At 39.4% G+C, this 17,300-nt stretch overlaps 1 protein-coding gene across 1 annotated transcript; it reads left to right on the top strand.

Annotated features, from left to right (window-relative positions):
* The first annotated feature begins 1,854 nt into the window (after positions 1-1,854).
* Ski6 (exosome complex component Ski6) lies at positions 1,855-11,775 on the top strand. The gene is made up of 4 exons (XM_071686629.1): positions 1,855-1,954; positions 2,646-2,814; positions 6,924-7,124; positions 11,287-11,775. Exons 2-4 carry the CDS (start codon positions 2,653-2,655, stop codon positions 11,644-11,646), a joined length of 723 nt encoding a protein of 240 aa, XP_071542730.1. The 5' UTR covers positions 1,855-1,954; positions 2,646-2,652; the 3' UTR covers positions 11,647-11,775.
* The last annotated feature ends 5,525 nt before the right edge of the window (positions 11,776-17,300 follow it).

Raw genomic sequence — 17,300 nt, forward strand, 5'->3', positions numbered from 1 at the left:
TTCGGGGGATATCTTAACGACCAGGGAGGAAATGAGAGCTGAAATTCCTGACAATATGGGCTGTAGGTGAGTTTTTAGGCATAAATTTTACGATTTAGACAATCTTACAGCACCTTTAATACTTTTCATTGCTGACGCTCTGATTCACAGCTAACATTTGTCTGTGATGTTTTCTGGTAGGATATTATGAGGTTCCTTAGGTGAAAAAAAAATTGTCCACTTCCTGCATCTATTGCTGAAGTGCATTTTCCTCTCATATAGTTTTTATTTGCTCCGAGCTATCCAAATCAGTTACATTTACCTCTTGGAAAGTGTTTATAGGAGTTCTGGCCGAGTCATTCACGTTCTATGGAACCTCTTTGAAAAACTTTCTCTGCGTAGTACAGTAGATAGTGGACATTTAATAGGATTTCAATCTTTGTTTTATTCCACGAAATCTTATATCATTTTCTCATCTATTTATATGCTTTACATTTATATTTAAACAGACTACCTAGATATGGGCCAACGGGCCCCTTATTGTCTGTCTTTCCCATGATACATGACCGAATAATCGAAGCCCCGGTCATCGATTCCATGAATCCATCCAAACCACAGAAATCTGTGGTGGTCCCCAATGCATGGCTTTTTCGGGGGGGGGGGGGGTTCCTCTGTGTTATTCCACTGACCAGAAGAACGGAACTTAGCAGTGACATGCTCTTAAATCTCTGTTCTGCAGGAAAGACCGAATTTACCCAGAAGGCAGCAACGCCGAGAAAGGAACTTCAGTCCTCTTGGTTGCAGCATCCACTACAGCCAAACTTTTCTGTATCAATTTAGTTATTTTCCATCTCACCACAATAAAAGGCAAAATCGTCGGCTTGATGGCTGTCTGATTTTTCAGTAATCTGTATGACTGTTCAGCAATAATAACAGAGCAAATGTACTGCGGATGGGACAAAATGAAAGACCTCAATATGAGTATTATTGTGTAGCATGAAATAAGCTTAGGATTCTGTATGCGAGGACTTGGGAGTCTAAGTTGCTCCTAACCTGTCACCAAAGTACCACACTAGGAGAGTGGTTGAGGAGACAAACTGTAGGCTGGCAAATATTACAAAAGCTTTCAAGTATATGGATTAGGGAATATTTAGTAAGCTGTTCATATTCTACATAAGGACAAAACTACATTATGCCTCTTAAGTTCGGTCACCTCATCCAAAGAAGCACATAGAGTTAATAGAAAAGGTCCAAAGGAGGGTAACAGATATGGTACCAGAATTGAGAGATTTCAGTTGCAGGGAAAGGATTGAGGCTTTAAATATGCCTACTCTATAAGAGAAGAGTGAGGGGTGGCCTGACCACAACCTTTAAGTTGTCTACAATTCTTCGATAGATGTATGGATGGATAGAACGACCACAGAACATAACGTAAAATAAATCAACGTGAAAAAAAGTGATGCAGTTTTATAGTATAAGTGAGATCGCTGAATGGAATATAATGATTGAAGGCGTAGTTAATGCAAACAATATGCATTAATTCAAGAGGTATAACAGTAGAGAATGCACAAGAGATGGGGTCCCACGATGGAGAATACCTATTTGTACAGCACAAATAGGTAATTTTACAGCTTTTGTACATTTAGTTAAATCACTATCATCAACGTATATTATAAGGTCTTATACAGCTGGTAATCTCTGTAAGGCTAATGAATGCAACTCAAGAGCTATTACATCAGCACACACAACCATCTTTTGGTTATTTGTAGCATTCTTTGAAGTAAAAAAAAAATTAATGTTTAGTTTCTGTGACAGTTATTTTGCTCGCTGCTTACATTGATCTATGAAAATGGTCACTGCTCAGCTGTAGTGTTCGTTACTTGTTCAGGTCGGTGTCAGTGTTCGCCATCTAAATAAAGAGCACGGCAGAATGTTTACACACAACAGGCGACCCAGGAGGATAAAAGCTAACGTGGTATGACAAACAAGAAACTGTGAAGTTAATTTCAGGAGATGATCATTAATAACTTTGTAATTCGTATAAGATATACTTTTAAGGACGCAAGTAGAGCGTGATTAACTTCGCAGAATACAGTATAACCCAAAATAGGTTAATCTAGAGTGCGATTATTGTATGTCTGTTAACACTCTGTGTTCCTTTCAAATCTATAGGCTGTTTCTTTGGTGCCCTTAAACTGGAACTTGGCAGAGGTTTATTCCAGCACCGCATTGATTAATAGGTTTGCATTTTGAATGATTCTCTGTCAAGAAAATACAGGTAAGGTTGTGGAGGATGAATGAACATTTCATTATGGTATATGGCAGGCAAGTGTATCATGGAAATTAAGATACGATAACGTAGATAAAACTTAAAAGTGATGTAGTTTCAGGTGCAACACATTAAATCCCACACTCTGTATCACCTCTACACGTTATATCAATACTTTCCTGAAAAGTATTGTTTACTTCTATCATCGTGAAAGGTGGCGTCCATAAACTAGATGATTATTAAGGGGTATTGTGGGGCAAACACACACACACACACATATATATATATATATATATATATATATATATATATATATATATATATATATTTATATATATATGTTGAGAAAATAGGTTTTTCACTTTTTTTAAAAGCTATTTTTCTAAAACTCTTACAGAAACATCATGGAAGTCATATCACCTGAGGGTCTACGTCAGGATGGAAGAACACCAACTTGTCTGCGCACTATCAGTTGCAGATTGGGACTGTATGATAGACCTAATGGAAGTGCTTATATTGAGATAGGAAATACAAAAGTTCTTGCAGCTGTCTATGGACCCAGAGAGGTAGGACTGTTATGACGGTATTCCATTTGCCACTTCCTACTGACAGTAGGTTAGCCAATCTAGATGCTCCAAACACTACTTACTAAAGATCTCTTGCTTTTGTATAAACACATCTCATTTTCTCTGAGTGCTGATCTTCCTTATAACCTTATTTTTCTTACCTTACCTTCCTACCTAAGGAGTCCCTTGTCTTCTGTGGGTCTTCTAGAGTACTAAGGAAGGTGGACCATGGGTCATAAGTTTAGTAGTGTTGTATATCTATCTATTTGGGGAGAATGTGAGGTATAGTTTACGGTGGAGTGGGTAAATTGTTGATAGAGAATACCAAAGGATTCTTTTCCTTGTCCAAATATGGAACCAGTTAGTTTTCTGAGGGCATTTAGTTTGTGTGTTGATGTGCTTTGTTCATATATATATACATGGAAAGTCATATGTTCAGCCTTCATGTTTATCTATTCATAGCGGTGCTTTTCCTTGGCCATTTCAGCCTGTTGTGATTCCCATATACGAAATATGAATGATTCTCTTACCCCTCCCCTTTTTTTTTTTTTACTGCAAAGAACTGATTGGAGGCATGGGGAGTTTAAGTTCTTGCCAGAATATGGAAAAGATATTGCCGTTGCACCTAGTTATTAGGTATGTTTGATAATGTTATGCACAATTTTCTTTTTATATCTTCCCATGGTCTAGCAACATTCGGTACAGGGTCTGTACTGACTGGTACTAGACCGATGTGTGATATTGGGATTTAAATAACTATGTTAAGTACTGGCACCTGATAACATGTTGTGCAACATGTATAGAAAAATTACATGTTAAATAAAATTGTATGAACTCCTACTGCAGTGCAATTTAACCATGAGAGTTGGGGTGAGAGACTATCAGTAAATTTTAGGGAGAATAAAAAGATGTTCTGGAAGGAGGTAAATAGGGTGCGTAAGACAAGGGAGCAAATGGGAACTTCATTGAAGGGCGTAAATGGGGAGGTGATAACAAGTAGTGGTGATGTGAGAAGGAGATGGAATGAGTATTTTGAAGGTTTGTTGAATGTGTCTGATGACAGAGTGGCAGATATAGGGTGTTTGGGTCGAGGTGGTGTGCAAAGTGAGAGGGTTAGGGAAAATGATTTGGTAAACAGAGAAGAGGTAGTAAAAGCTTTGCGGAAGATGAAAGCCGGCAAGGCAGCAGGTTTGGATGGTATTGCAGTGGAATTTATTAAAAAAGGGGGTGACTGTATTGTTGACTGGTTGGTAAGGTTATTTAATGTATGTATGACTCATGGTGAGGTGCCTGAGGATTGGCGGAATGCGTGCATAGTGCCATTGTACAAAGGCAAAGGGGATAAGAGTGAGTGCTCAAATTACAGAGGTATAAGTTTGTTGAGTATTCCTGGTAAATTATATGGGAGGGTATTGATTGAGAGGGTGAAGGCATGTACAGAGCATCAGATTGGGGAAGAGCAGTGTGGTTTCAGAAGTGGTAGAGGATGTGTGGATCAGGTGTTTGCTTTGAAGAATGTGTGTGAGAAATACTTAGAAAAGCAAATGGATTTGTATGTAGCATTTATGGATCTGGAGAAGGCATATGATAGAGTTGATAGAGATGCTCTGTGGAAGGTATTAAGAATATATGGTGTGGGAAGCAAGTTGTTAGAAGCAGTGAAAAGTTTTTATCGAGGATGTAAGGCATGTGTACGTGTAGGAAGAGAGGAAAGTGATTGGTTCTCAGTGAATGTAGGTTTGCGGCAGGGGTGTGTGATGTCTCCATGGTTGTTTAATTTGTTTATGGATGGGGTTGTTAGGGAGGTAAATGCAAGAGTTTTGGAAAGAGGGGCAAGTATGAAGTCTGTTGGGGATGAGAGAGCTTGGGAAGTGAGTCAGTTGTTGTTCGCTGATGATACAGCGCTGGTGGCGGATTCATGTGAGAAACTGCAGAAGCTGGTGACGGAGTTTGGTAAAGTGTGTGAAAGAAGAAAGTTAAGAGTAAATGTGAATAAGAGCAAGGTTATTAGGTACAGTAGGGTTGAGGGTCAAGTTAATTGGGAGGTGAGTTTGAATGGAGAAAAACTGGAGGAAGTGAAGTGTTTTAGATATCTGGGAGTGGATCTGTCAGCGGATGGAACCATGTAAGCGGAAGTGGATCATAGGGTGGGGGAGGGGGCGAAAATTTTGGGAGCCTTGAAAAATGTGTGGAAGTCGAGAACATTATCCCGGAAAGCAAAAATGGGTATGTTTGAAGGAATAGTGGTTCCAACAATGTTGTATGGTTGCGAGGCGTGGGCTATGGATAGAGTTGTTCGCAGGAGGATGGATGTGCTGGAAGTGAGATGTTTGAGGACAATGTGTGGTGTGAGGTGGTTTGATCGAGTAAGTAACGTAAGGGTAAGAGAGATGTGTGGAAATAAAAAGAGCGTGGTTGAGAGAGCAGAAGAGGGTGTTTTGAAATGGTTTGGACACATGGAGAGAATGAGTGAGGAAAGATTGACCAAGAGGATATATGTGTCGGAGGTGGAGGGAACGAGGAGAAGAGGGAGACCGAATTGGAGGTGGAAAGATGGAGTGAAAAGGATTTTGTGTGATCGGGGCCTGAACATGCAGGAGGGTGAAAGGAGGGCAAGGAATAGAGTGAATTGGAGCGATGTGGTATACAGGGGTTGACGTGCTGTCAGTGGATTGAATCAGGGCATGTGAAGCGTCCGGGGTAAACCATGGAAAGCTGTGTAGGTATGTATATTTGCGTGTGTGGACGTGTGTATGTACATGTGTATGGGGGGGGTTGGGCCATTTCTTTCGTCTGTTTCCTTGCGCTACCTCGCAAACGCGGGAGACAGCGACGAGGTATAAAAAAAAAAAAAAAAAAAAAAAAAAATATATATATATATATATATATATATATATATATATATATATATATATACATTTTTTTTTATTTTGCTTTGTTGCTGTCTCCCGCGTTTGCGAGGTAGCGCAAGGAAACAGACGAAAGAAATGGCCCAACCCACCCCCATACACATGTATATACATACACGTCCACACACGCAAATATACATACCTATACATCTCAATGTACACATATATATACACACACAGACATATGTACACATGTACATAATGCATACTGTCTGCCTTTATTCCCATCGCCACCTCGCCACACATGGAATAACATCCCCCTCCCCCCTCATGTGTGCGAGGTAGCACTAGGAAAAGACAACAAAGGCCCCATTCGTTCACACTCAGTCTGTAGCTGTCATGAAATGATGCCCGAAACCACAGCTCCCTTTCCACATCCAGGCCCCACAGAACTTTCCATGGTTTACCCCAGACGTTTCACATGCCCTGATTCAATCCATTGACAGCACGTCGATCCCGGTATACCACATCGATCCAATTCACTCTATTCCTTGCCCGCCTTCCACCCTTCTGCATGTTCAGGCCCCAATCACTCAAAATCTTTTTCACTCCATCTTTCCACCTCCAATTTGGTCTCCCACTTCTCCTCGTTCCCTCCACTTCCGACACATATATCCTCTTGGTCAATCTCTCCTCACTCATTCTCTCCATGTGCCCAAAACATTTCAAAACACCCTCTTCTGCTCTCTCAACCACGCTCTTTTTATTTCCACACATCTCTCTTACCCTTACATTACTTACTCGATCAAACCACCTGACACCACATATTGTCCTCAAACGTCTCATTTTCAGCACATCCACCCTCCTGCACACAACTCTATCCATAGCCCATGCCTCACAACCATATAACATTGTTGGAACCACTATTCCTTCAAACATACCCATTTTTGCTTTCCGAGATAATGTTCTCGACTTCCAAACATTCTTCAAGGCTCCCAGGATTTTCACCCCCTCCCCCACCCTATGATTCACTTCCATTTCCATGGTTCCATCCACTTCCAGATCCACTCCCAGATATCTAAAACACTGACACATCAGTCACCTCACCCTGAGTATATCTGCATAGCAATAAACTGCTCCATTCATAGGGAAAAATATTTCTATAGTGCTTATACTTGATGTATAGATTTCATTAATGGTGTATTCTTTTTGTGTGAAATTCTTCCACTTTAGAAAAATGTTGACTGCACTGAATTTTAGGTTCGAAGTGTCAGTAAGCAACAGCTGGACGAGTGTGTTATCCAATGCCAGATGAGTCGCATTGCTGCGAGTCAAGGAGAAAGAATTAAACGTCCCATAGATCAAAGAACTCGTGCGATGAGTCAGCAAATTGCTGGTGTATTTCATGCAGCAATCAGAAAGAGCAAGTACCCTGGATCACAAATTGACATATATGTGCAGGTAAGGATTCTGATTTAAATGGAAATTTTTTTGGTGGCTGAGATGGCACCAACAGTTAAATGCCCTTTAAAGACCTTCTCATTAAGGATATATATTATTCATATTTATTATTATGCATAATAGTTGTTTCCTGCATCAGCGAGGTAGCTCCAGGACACAGACAAAGAATGGACCATCCACTCATGTACACGTATGAATACATACATGCCCATATTTGCACATATACATATCAACATATACATACACATACATATACATTATCATACTTGCTTGCCTTCATCCATAACTTTTGCTACCCTGCCTCACAGGAAACAGCATCGCTGCCCCCTGCTTCAGTAAGGTAGCGCCAGGAAAACAGAAAAAAAGGCTACATTTGTTCACACTCAGTCTCTAGCTGTCATGTGTAACGCATCGAAACCACAATTCCCTATCCACATCCAGGCCCCACAAACCTTTCCATGGTTTACCCCACATGCCTTGATTCAGACCATGTACATATTCACGTCGACCCTGGTATATCACATCGCTCCATTTCACTCTATTTCTTGCATGCCCCTCACCCTCCCGTATGTAAAGGCCCCAATCACACAAAATCTTTTTCACTCCATCCTTCCACCTCCAGTTTGGTCTCCCATTTCTCCTTGTTCCCTTCACCTCTGACACATATATCCTCTTTGTCAACCTTTCCTCACTCATTCTCTCCATATGTCCAAACCATTTCAACACACCCTATTCTGCTCTCTCATCTACATTCTTTTTATTACCACTCATCTCTCTTACCCTTTCATTACTTACTCTATCTAATTACCATTATATGTATGTGTATGTATCCACATCCTGGCCCTATAGACCTTTCCGTGGTTTACCCCAGACGCTTCACATGCCCTAGTTCAATCCATTGACAACACGTCAACCCTGGTATACTATATCGTTCCAATTCACGCTCTTCCTTGCACACCTCTCATACAGGAGGGTGAGAGATGTGCTGTCATTGGACTGAACCAGGGCATGTGAAGCATCTGTGGTTTCGGTGCATTACATATGACAACTAGAGGCTGAGTGTGAACAAATGTGGCCTTTTTGTCCGTTTTCCTGGTGCTGCCTCACTGAAGCAGGGTTAGCGATGCTATTTCCTGTGGGGCAGGGTAGTGACAGGAAAGGATGGTGTATGGTGTGAGGTGGTTTGATTGAGTAAGTAATGAAAGGGTAAGAGAGATGTGTGGTAATAAAAAGAATGTGGTTGAGAGAGCAGAAGAGGGTGTATTGAAATGGTTTGGACACATGGAGAGAATGAGTGAGGAAAGATTGACAAAGAGGATATATGTGTCAGAAAAGAGGATATATGTGTCAGAGGTGGAGGGAAGAAGGAGTAGCGGGAGACCAAATTGGAGGAAGAAGGATGGAGTGAAAGATTTTGAGCAATCGGGGCCTGAACATACAGGAGGGTGAAAGATGTGCAAGGAATAGAGTGAATTGGAACGATGTGGTATACCGGGGTCAACGTGCTGTCACTGGATTGAACCAGGGCATGTGAAGCGTTTGGGGTAAACCATGGGAAGGTCTGTGAGGCCTGGTTGTGGAAAGGGTGCTGTGGTTTCAGTGCATTACACATGACAGCTAGAGAATGTGGCCCTTTTTGTCTGTTCCTGGCACTGCCTCACTGGAGGGGGGCATGCTATTTGGTGTGTGGTGGTGTGTTATGTATATGTATGTATACTTTGAAATATATATGTATGTATATGTTTGTGTGTGGGTGCTTATGTATATACATGTGTATATGAGTGGGTTGGGCCATTCTTCATCTGTTTCCTTGTGGTACCTCACTAACACGGGAGATGGCAGTTAAGTATAATATAGATATAATATAATGTATATATCAACCTTATCATGTGCCTTCTCCTGATCCATAAATGCTACATACAAATCCATCTGTTTTTCTTAGTATTTCTCAGATACATTCTTCAAAGCAAACAACTGATCCACACATCCTCTACCACTTTTGAAACCACACTGCTCTTCCCCAGTCTGATGCTCTGTACATGCCTTTACCTTTTCAATCAGTACTCTCCCATATAATATCCCAGGAATACTCAACATACTTATGCCTCTATAACTTGAACACTCACCTTTATCTTCTTTGCCTTTGTACAATGGCACTATACATGCATTCTGCCAATCCTCAGGCACTTCACCATGATCCATACATACATTGAATATCCTTACCAACCAATCAACAACACAGTCACCCCCTTTTTTAATATATTTCACTGCAATACCATCCAAACCTGCCACTTTGCCAGCTTTCATCTTCCACAAAGCTTTCACTATGTCTTCTCTGTTTACCAAACCCTGACCAAAACACTATATCTGCCACTGTATCATCAGACTCATTCAGCAAACCTTGAAAATACTCACCCCATCTCCTCACCGCATCACTACTTTTTGTTATCTCTCCATTTGCCCACTTTACCAATGTTCCCATTTTTTCCTTGTCTTGTGCACGTTATTTACCATCTTCCAAAACATCTTTTTATTCTCCCTGAAATTCAGTGATACTCTCTCACCCCAACTCTCATTTGCCCTCTTTTTCACCTCTTGCACCTTTCTCTTAACCTCCTGCTGCTTTTTATGGTTTACCCGAGACGTTTCACATGCCCTGGTTCAGTCCATTGACAGCACATCGACCCCGGTATACCTCATCGTTCCAATTCATTCTATTCCTTGCACGCCTCTTACCCTCCTGTATGTTCAGGCCCCGATCACTCAAAATCTTCTTAACTCCATCCTTCCACCTCTAATTTGGTATCCCGCTTCTCCTTGTTCCCTCCTCCTCTGTCACATATATCCTCTATGTCAACCTTTCCTCTCTCATTCTCTCCATATGTCCAAACCATTTCAGCACACCCTCTTCTGCTTTTTCAGCCACACTCTTTTTATTACTACTTACTTACTCGATCAAACCACCTCACACCACACATTATCCTCAAACATTTCATTTCCAACACAGCCACCCTCCTCCATGCCTCACAACCATATATTTTTGAAACAGATGAAGAATGGCTTTGTTCACACACATCCATTCTCCAGCTGTCACGTGCATTTTTTGCCTTCCTCTGGACACTTTCTGGGAGTTCTTTGTGCTTATTCAGGAATGGTGACCAAAGGTGAGAAACATATTCTAGTTTTGGCCTTATGTAGGATATGAATAGCTTGCTAAATATTTCCTGATCCATATGCTTGAAAGCTGTTTTGGTATTTTCCAGTAGACAGTTTATCTCCTTGATTATTCTCTTAATATGGGACTCATGTGACAGGTAAGTGATGATGTCCACTCCCAAGTCCCTCTCACACACAATGCTGAAACTTATTTCTTGCTAGGTAATAATCATATTGAGGATGTCTTTCACTTAGTCCCATCCTCATTACTTATGCTAGGGTTGAATTTCATTAACCACTTTTCAGACCAGCTTTGAAGTCTGCTTATGTCTCATTAGTTATATTTATCCCCACAAATTCGTTTACATATAATAGAAATGGATTTCTTGTGATATACTGGCATGAAAGGGAATTCATTCTGAGGAAAATCAACCAAAAATTTAGTTTTCAGTATGACTATGATAGGTCCATAAAGAGATGGGTATAAAAAAAAAAAAGTACATACATATGAACATTTACATTAGATTTTATGCATCTGTAAAGAATGACACAGTTATTCCCTCATATGCCCAATTTTTGGGTCTAGTTAAATTGGTGGTTAAGTGAGCTCCATCCCATATGTGGGTCCCTTTGCCTTTAACTGTTATATTATCAGCTCACATATCAGCCTTACTTGTTCATTGTTCACTTTTCGTGGACAATTATATCGTGACTTTGGAGGTAAAGGTGCTAGTATCTTGTGGTTTGTTAAAATCTCATAAAGTCCATGAAAAGCTCTTGTCATAATTAGTCCTCTTGTGTTTTAGGGGCCACTGTACCTTTTAGTGTTTTAAAACCTGCTTTATGATTTACATTTCTAAGGAATGTCTGGACAGTGCCCTGTTTAGACTTAGAGAAGTGTCCTTACAATTTATTTCAATTCAAGTATCTTATGTTGCATTATATCTAGCATTTATTTACACTTACATGAGGCTAATGGAATTAAACAGAGGTATTTTATTTTTAGGTTCTACAGGCAGATGGAGGTGTGATGTCAGCTTGCATCAATGTCTCCACCCTCGCCCTTATCCATGCAGGTGTAGAACTGGTAGATTTTGTGGTATCCTGCACTGCCTCAATGAGCAAGCAGACTCCAATTCTTGATGTAACAAACCAGGAGTCCATGACAGGCTGTGAAGTAACAGTCTCCATCTTGCCAAACAAGGGTTCCATAGTTTCTCTAGATACATCACACACAGTACATCAGGACCAATTTGAATCTGTGATGGACCTTGCCATGGTAGGCTGTCAACAAATTTATCAAGCAATGCTTGGGGAGGTTAAGAGTTACTTGGAAGATAAACATGCCATAATGTCACATAGGTAAATGGTTAATTTTCATTGGAAGCAAACATGAAAGCAGTTTGCAACAATTTCCTTTGATATACAACTTTGGTTAGATATTTGATTAACTTCTATTTGTTCAATAAATAGAAATATATGATTTTAAGATATATATTGTGATTTTACTTTGAAATCCTTCAGAAATTTTAAAACGTGTTGTATGCTGAATAACCAAAACTTTATCCTAAAAATTATAACTATTCTATGTCAATCATATTTACTCCAATCCCAGTTCCATGAGATAGATCAGGTACCCAAAGCCTTCAAAAACCCCTCATGCATCCTCAGCTCATGCCCAGCATGTTAAAGTGAAAAATATAGTTCAGCATTTATAAAGTGCTGCTTGTTTTTTCACTTTTCACATTCAATTGCTTTCACATGTAATACCAATGTCTCCATTCACACCATCCAATACACAAAATACCTCCATTGCATCTGATTTTCAATTACTCCTGAAGCATCTACCTCTGTAATATCCCGTCCTAATCAGTTCTAACATGACATCTATCCATCATGTCTGCAGTCTCATTTTCCTCCTTGTACCTTCTGCTGCAGTGCCAATCTGTCTCTTGCCATATATTCTGCATGACAATACCATCCTATTAGACATCCTTACATGCACATTTTAAATGATTTCTTTACACAACATCTCCTTGTGTTTTTATTTTTCATTTTATCCATCCCTCTAAGTTGCTAAACTGTACAAGTTATTCACCTTCACAGTATTGGTTTTTTTTTTTAACTAACTATACTGACCTATGCAGATTTGGGTTTCACATCCATACATCAACATGTGAACAAGGTCTCCCTGGAGCAAGTTACCAGCACACACCATGGTTAAAGTTTTCCAATTTACCAAGGTTTTCGGTCAACCCCCTTTTTTTCTCTCTTACATGACACTTCTTTCATTATCAGCTTCCCCCCAACCCTCCTTACTATTGTACCAACAGTTCTTCAGTCTGCAAACTTATCTTAAACTCCTACATCCCATCCCTTTCAAAACTAGGATTATGGTTCTGTTCATATCCACTTTCAACATCATCCTTGCACATGCATCACTAAAACAATCCAGCTTTCTTTCCTTCTCTTCCTCTGATTTTGCTAATGACAGCATCATCTTTATATACTGCAGTTGTGGTAACCTTAATTCCGTTTCTTCATGGATAAGTATTATGCCACAATCACCCACATGGCTCTCATCTCATGCAATGTGCCAACACTGTAAACATCAGATAAAAATAGCGACAGCACTCACACATTTATTTTAAACCACTCACTCATACCTCCACTTACTTGTACACATGCATTACCTCCATTATAAAAGCTTGTCAGTATTCAAAAGTATTCTATGCTTATCATAGAGAGTCAGAATTTCATACAGTGCTTTACTATTCACCTTTTCAATTGCCACTGCTGAATCTCTTAGACCTTTCCCTACTTCTAAGTGCAAAAATTTGATTAAAACAAATCCTTTTGACATGACCAATCACTATCCTACCATTGACCTTACCAACTACACAAATGCAACTTATTACTGTATACAGTAATAGTTGAATTCACTTTTACTCCTCTTTTCTTTATACAGTGGAATACTTTCTACTGTCACCCAGTCATCAGACACCTGATAACTTTCCCATGCTTCCATAAGCTTTCTAAAGCCTCTCTGCAATGCTCCATCATCCTGTTCATCACATTATCAATCAAAGCTTTACTGCCCAACTTACTCCCTCTTTTGTAATGTTTTCCTCTTCCATATATCTGTTCTTCCCTCTCTTTGCCTCCAATCCCACTGCACCAGTGAAACAATAGAGAGCTCTTTCACCATCATTTCCAGTCAGTTCTGTCTCTTACAAATTTCACCCTTCATTACTCTCTCTCTCTCTCCTTACATATTTTTCTCTTACTTTATTTACACCCTTCCAGACTAGTTTACAGTTCACTTTTAAATTCTAATTAATTTTTTCCCTAAATACTCACTGGACCAACAAAACAGGCAGTTTTGCTTTCTGGATGAACAAAACAGAAGCATGTCAAAGACCATTCAGTTATTCCAAGCTAAGTAAAACTCAGAATGTAAATTAAACAAGACTACTTCTTGAAATGTATGGAGGACATGTAAGCTTTGCCTGGCACATTCGTCTTTTGGTTTTAAGATTACTAGAAAATCAAGGTAATCTATAACTATGGCCTTGGATGAAACTGTTTCTGAAAGCAAGGAAGCTTTTTTTTGGGGGGGAATCATAACCATGTACTGCTAAGTTTGGACTCCTGCTGTGAATGCCAAAAACGCCTCCTCATTATGGGGTGATTCAGAATGTGCCAATGAGCATCCTTTAGGTCCAAACTAATCCTCCAATCATTCAACTGTAAACTGGGGGATACTCTGGTATGTAGTCATGGTCAATCTGGCCTGCTTGATTCGGATTTTAAAACAGAGAGATCTAAAATCAGTCCATTTTTCAGCTTGAGTCACTCCTTATGACTGAAAAGGTACTGATAAACATAGATTCTCTTGTAAGCACTATCATCTTTTTGCTTTAACACTTCCTGAATGTATCCTGTTAAAGTTAAGTCAGGTGCTCCCTAAAAGTCTTCTTTGAGAAGGGTGACTGAGAAATTCAACCCAGACCTCATTTGAAGATGAAGTACACTTATTTATTGAACTTCCAGAGGTAACAGAAGTTCTGGAGTTGATCCCAACTCAAAATGAGTTAAATTTATGGAAATCTTGAAGGTCCTGATCCATATACAAGGGTTGCAGTAAATGGACATCCTTCTCACTGTACAATAAAAGGACCTTGAAAGTCCTTGAAAGCTACATTAGTTATTATTAGGAATAACATGACTCCCTAATATGCTGACTTCTTGAGCCTTCCATATAGATACTAGAGTTTTACTCACAATAAGCAGATCTGGCTCTGATACCCTCCGAATGGCCTCAAAGGTTAAAAGAAACTCCTAGAAGCAAGAGGACTGAAACAGCTTTAATTGTTCTCCTTTTCTGAGATAAGGTACAATCTCTTGTCAATATTTTTGCCATGTAAACAGAGCATTCATAAAGGTCTTTCTGAATGGGATATGCAAGTGTTTAAGAAAAAGTTCCTTAACTCTAAAAGTAAGATCTAACTGATTACTCCATAAGATATGGAGAGGGTTTAACAAAGGGCAGATACATCAGCAGAGACTTTGAGTGAGTTTTGATTAGCAAATTGTATGTCTCCTAATCCCATCTAGAAAAAAAAGTTAAACAAGGAAAAAGCCGTCGTATTTTCTCGAATTTATCGAAGAAGAAAATCCAAAACCGAAAGAACATTTTCATTCAAAAGACATCTCAAAAATGAAGGCAAGGTGTAGTTTTCTAGATATGCAGAAGGAATCTGACTCAACTTCTCGAAGAAATCTAAGTTCTGTATCTCCTGGAAGATATCACGATTTTCAAAAAGCCCTAGAAAGGGAAAATGCATTATGGAGTTTAAAGAGTGCCTTTGTCTCTTAATGAAAGCTACTTTCATTAGGTAACTCTGAAACATTATCAAAGAAAACTGAGATTAGTTGATGGAATTTGGTGAGAGGTTGCTTAGCATTAAACTGAACTTTTATCAAAGGGGAAGATATTGAAGAGAAAATACAGAGGTCAATAGAAATCAAACTCCTTGAGAGTTAATGTTTGACTTTTAAAGTGTAAGTAGGAATAATCATGTAAGTAGGAATAATCAGTCTCCAAGAAGCAGAAGCCAGGGCTGACCATCAAAGTCTATAGTCAATGGAGGTTCAACTATTTTAAGCAGAACTGGTATTAAGACTAGATTCTGCAGATATAAACCCCTGATCTGAAGCACCAGAATGTGATTTCTCCATGCAAAGAGATGAAGAAAGATCCCTTTACTCACAAGGACCAGGATAGGGAACATGGCATTTTATTGGTAGGGAGGGTCGAGGACTTTGGGGACACGAACCAGACCTTTGTAAAATGCAGGGGTGCACATAAACAATACCAATCTTTTGAAGTTGAATTAGATTCAAAGGAGGTTCTATTCTTTGGCAGGAAATTTAAACAAATCCTGTTTCACTTTAGAAAGAGAGGTACCTCCTGGATGATCAACAGATGATGAAAATAATCCATGATCAGCCCTAATACTAATAGGGATGAACTCTGTTATATCTGTGTAGAAGCACCTGATATGTCTTCGACAGGTTGAAATATTTATCAGTAAGTAAAGGTAAAAGATGGATTTCTGCCCTTTTGCTGCTCATATTAAAATTATGGAATCTTACCAGATCTGACCTTTTTCTTTGAAACTGTGAAAGAAACAGTTTTTTAAAAAATATGCCAGCAGTCTAAACTGCCAAAATTTAAACAGTGAAGTGGTTTTCATGATGCACTTCACATGGGCGTGGTCAATATCACTGTGCTCCTTGCAGGATGGCAGTGGTACACAGATTTGGCTGATAATCATGCCCGATGTAAAGGGTTGCCAAGGGAGACAATGATCTAAAGGTTATGTTAAGAAAGAAAACTTATCAACAAAAGAAGCACACAGTGCAATAGCCAGGAAAAGCCATTATTCCCAGGTGTAGGCCCAGCAAAGCCTTCGAGGCTAATATGAGAATAACTAGTATGTTTTTCATTTACCTCTCAAGTACAGCACCTTCCTCATGTATCTATAAACAGTGAATAGTAATATTAAACACTCATATATATACAGGATGTGACTGACACTTAATTATGGAACCCAGGCTGGGAGATGTTGTTACTGCATCAATAATAGGCCAGTTGGAACATGGTACAGCAGGAGCATCCATATCCCCTGGCACTGTGACAGTTTGGTCATGTCCTATGATTCTTCTTAAATCTAAGGACAAGATCACTATCATGCACTAATTATCCACTGTTCTTATAAAGATGGCTAACACTTCTCTAATATCATGGTAAGGAGGGCCTCATCTTATCTTAGAAGGCTGACCATCTTCAAACTGTATGACTTGTACACCATCATTAGATTTAGATAATTTTTATGACTTGTATCCCCAATAACTCATGGATCAGGAGAGATCTCACTTAGCAAGTCCCCCACAGTAAACCAGGCGCTTCAAATTATATATATCAACACCCAAGGAGGGGTAAACAACTCTCATGACAAACTGCTACTGAAAAGCTTAAAGTATCTACAAGCAGGGCCTAAACACCTTTCAGCTCAGTTACCATCTCAAAACCCTCACAACATGACATGAAGGGAGGGGAAATGAGATGATCTTGAAAGGCAAAGAAACTACAAGTACTTTGATGGTTAGAAAAGTGGCTGACTGGTCATAAGCAAGAGTGGTAATTAACGGTCAAGCCTATGAATGGTTAGACGTAATAAGTGGAGTCTCTTCCTCATTTATATTAATGATACTGATAAAAGGCTGCACTGTAAGATATCTAAATTCGTGGATGATACTAAGTTGGGAAGTAAATCTACAACAGAAACAATGTCTGCAGCTTCAATCTGATAGGGTAACTGGTGGCAAATAATTCATACTACTGATAAGTATACAGTTTTACATATCATTCTCAAAAACAAAAAGGCAAGCTATATTACCAATTCTGTTGGGTTACAAAAGATGCACTCATGGACTTAGGTATAATAATCTAAA

The sequence above is a fragment of the Panulirus ornatus genome, chromosome 42 (genome assembly GCF_036320965.1).
Source record: "Panulirus ornatus isolate Po-2019 chromosome 42, ASM3632096v1, whole genome shotgun sequence".
Taxonomy (NCBI): domain Eukaryota; kingdom Metazoa; phylum Arthropoda; class Malacostraca; order Decapoda; family Palinuridae; genus Panulirus; species Panulirus ornatus.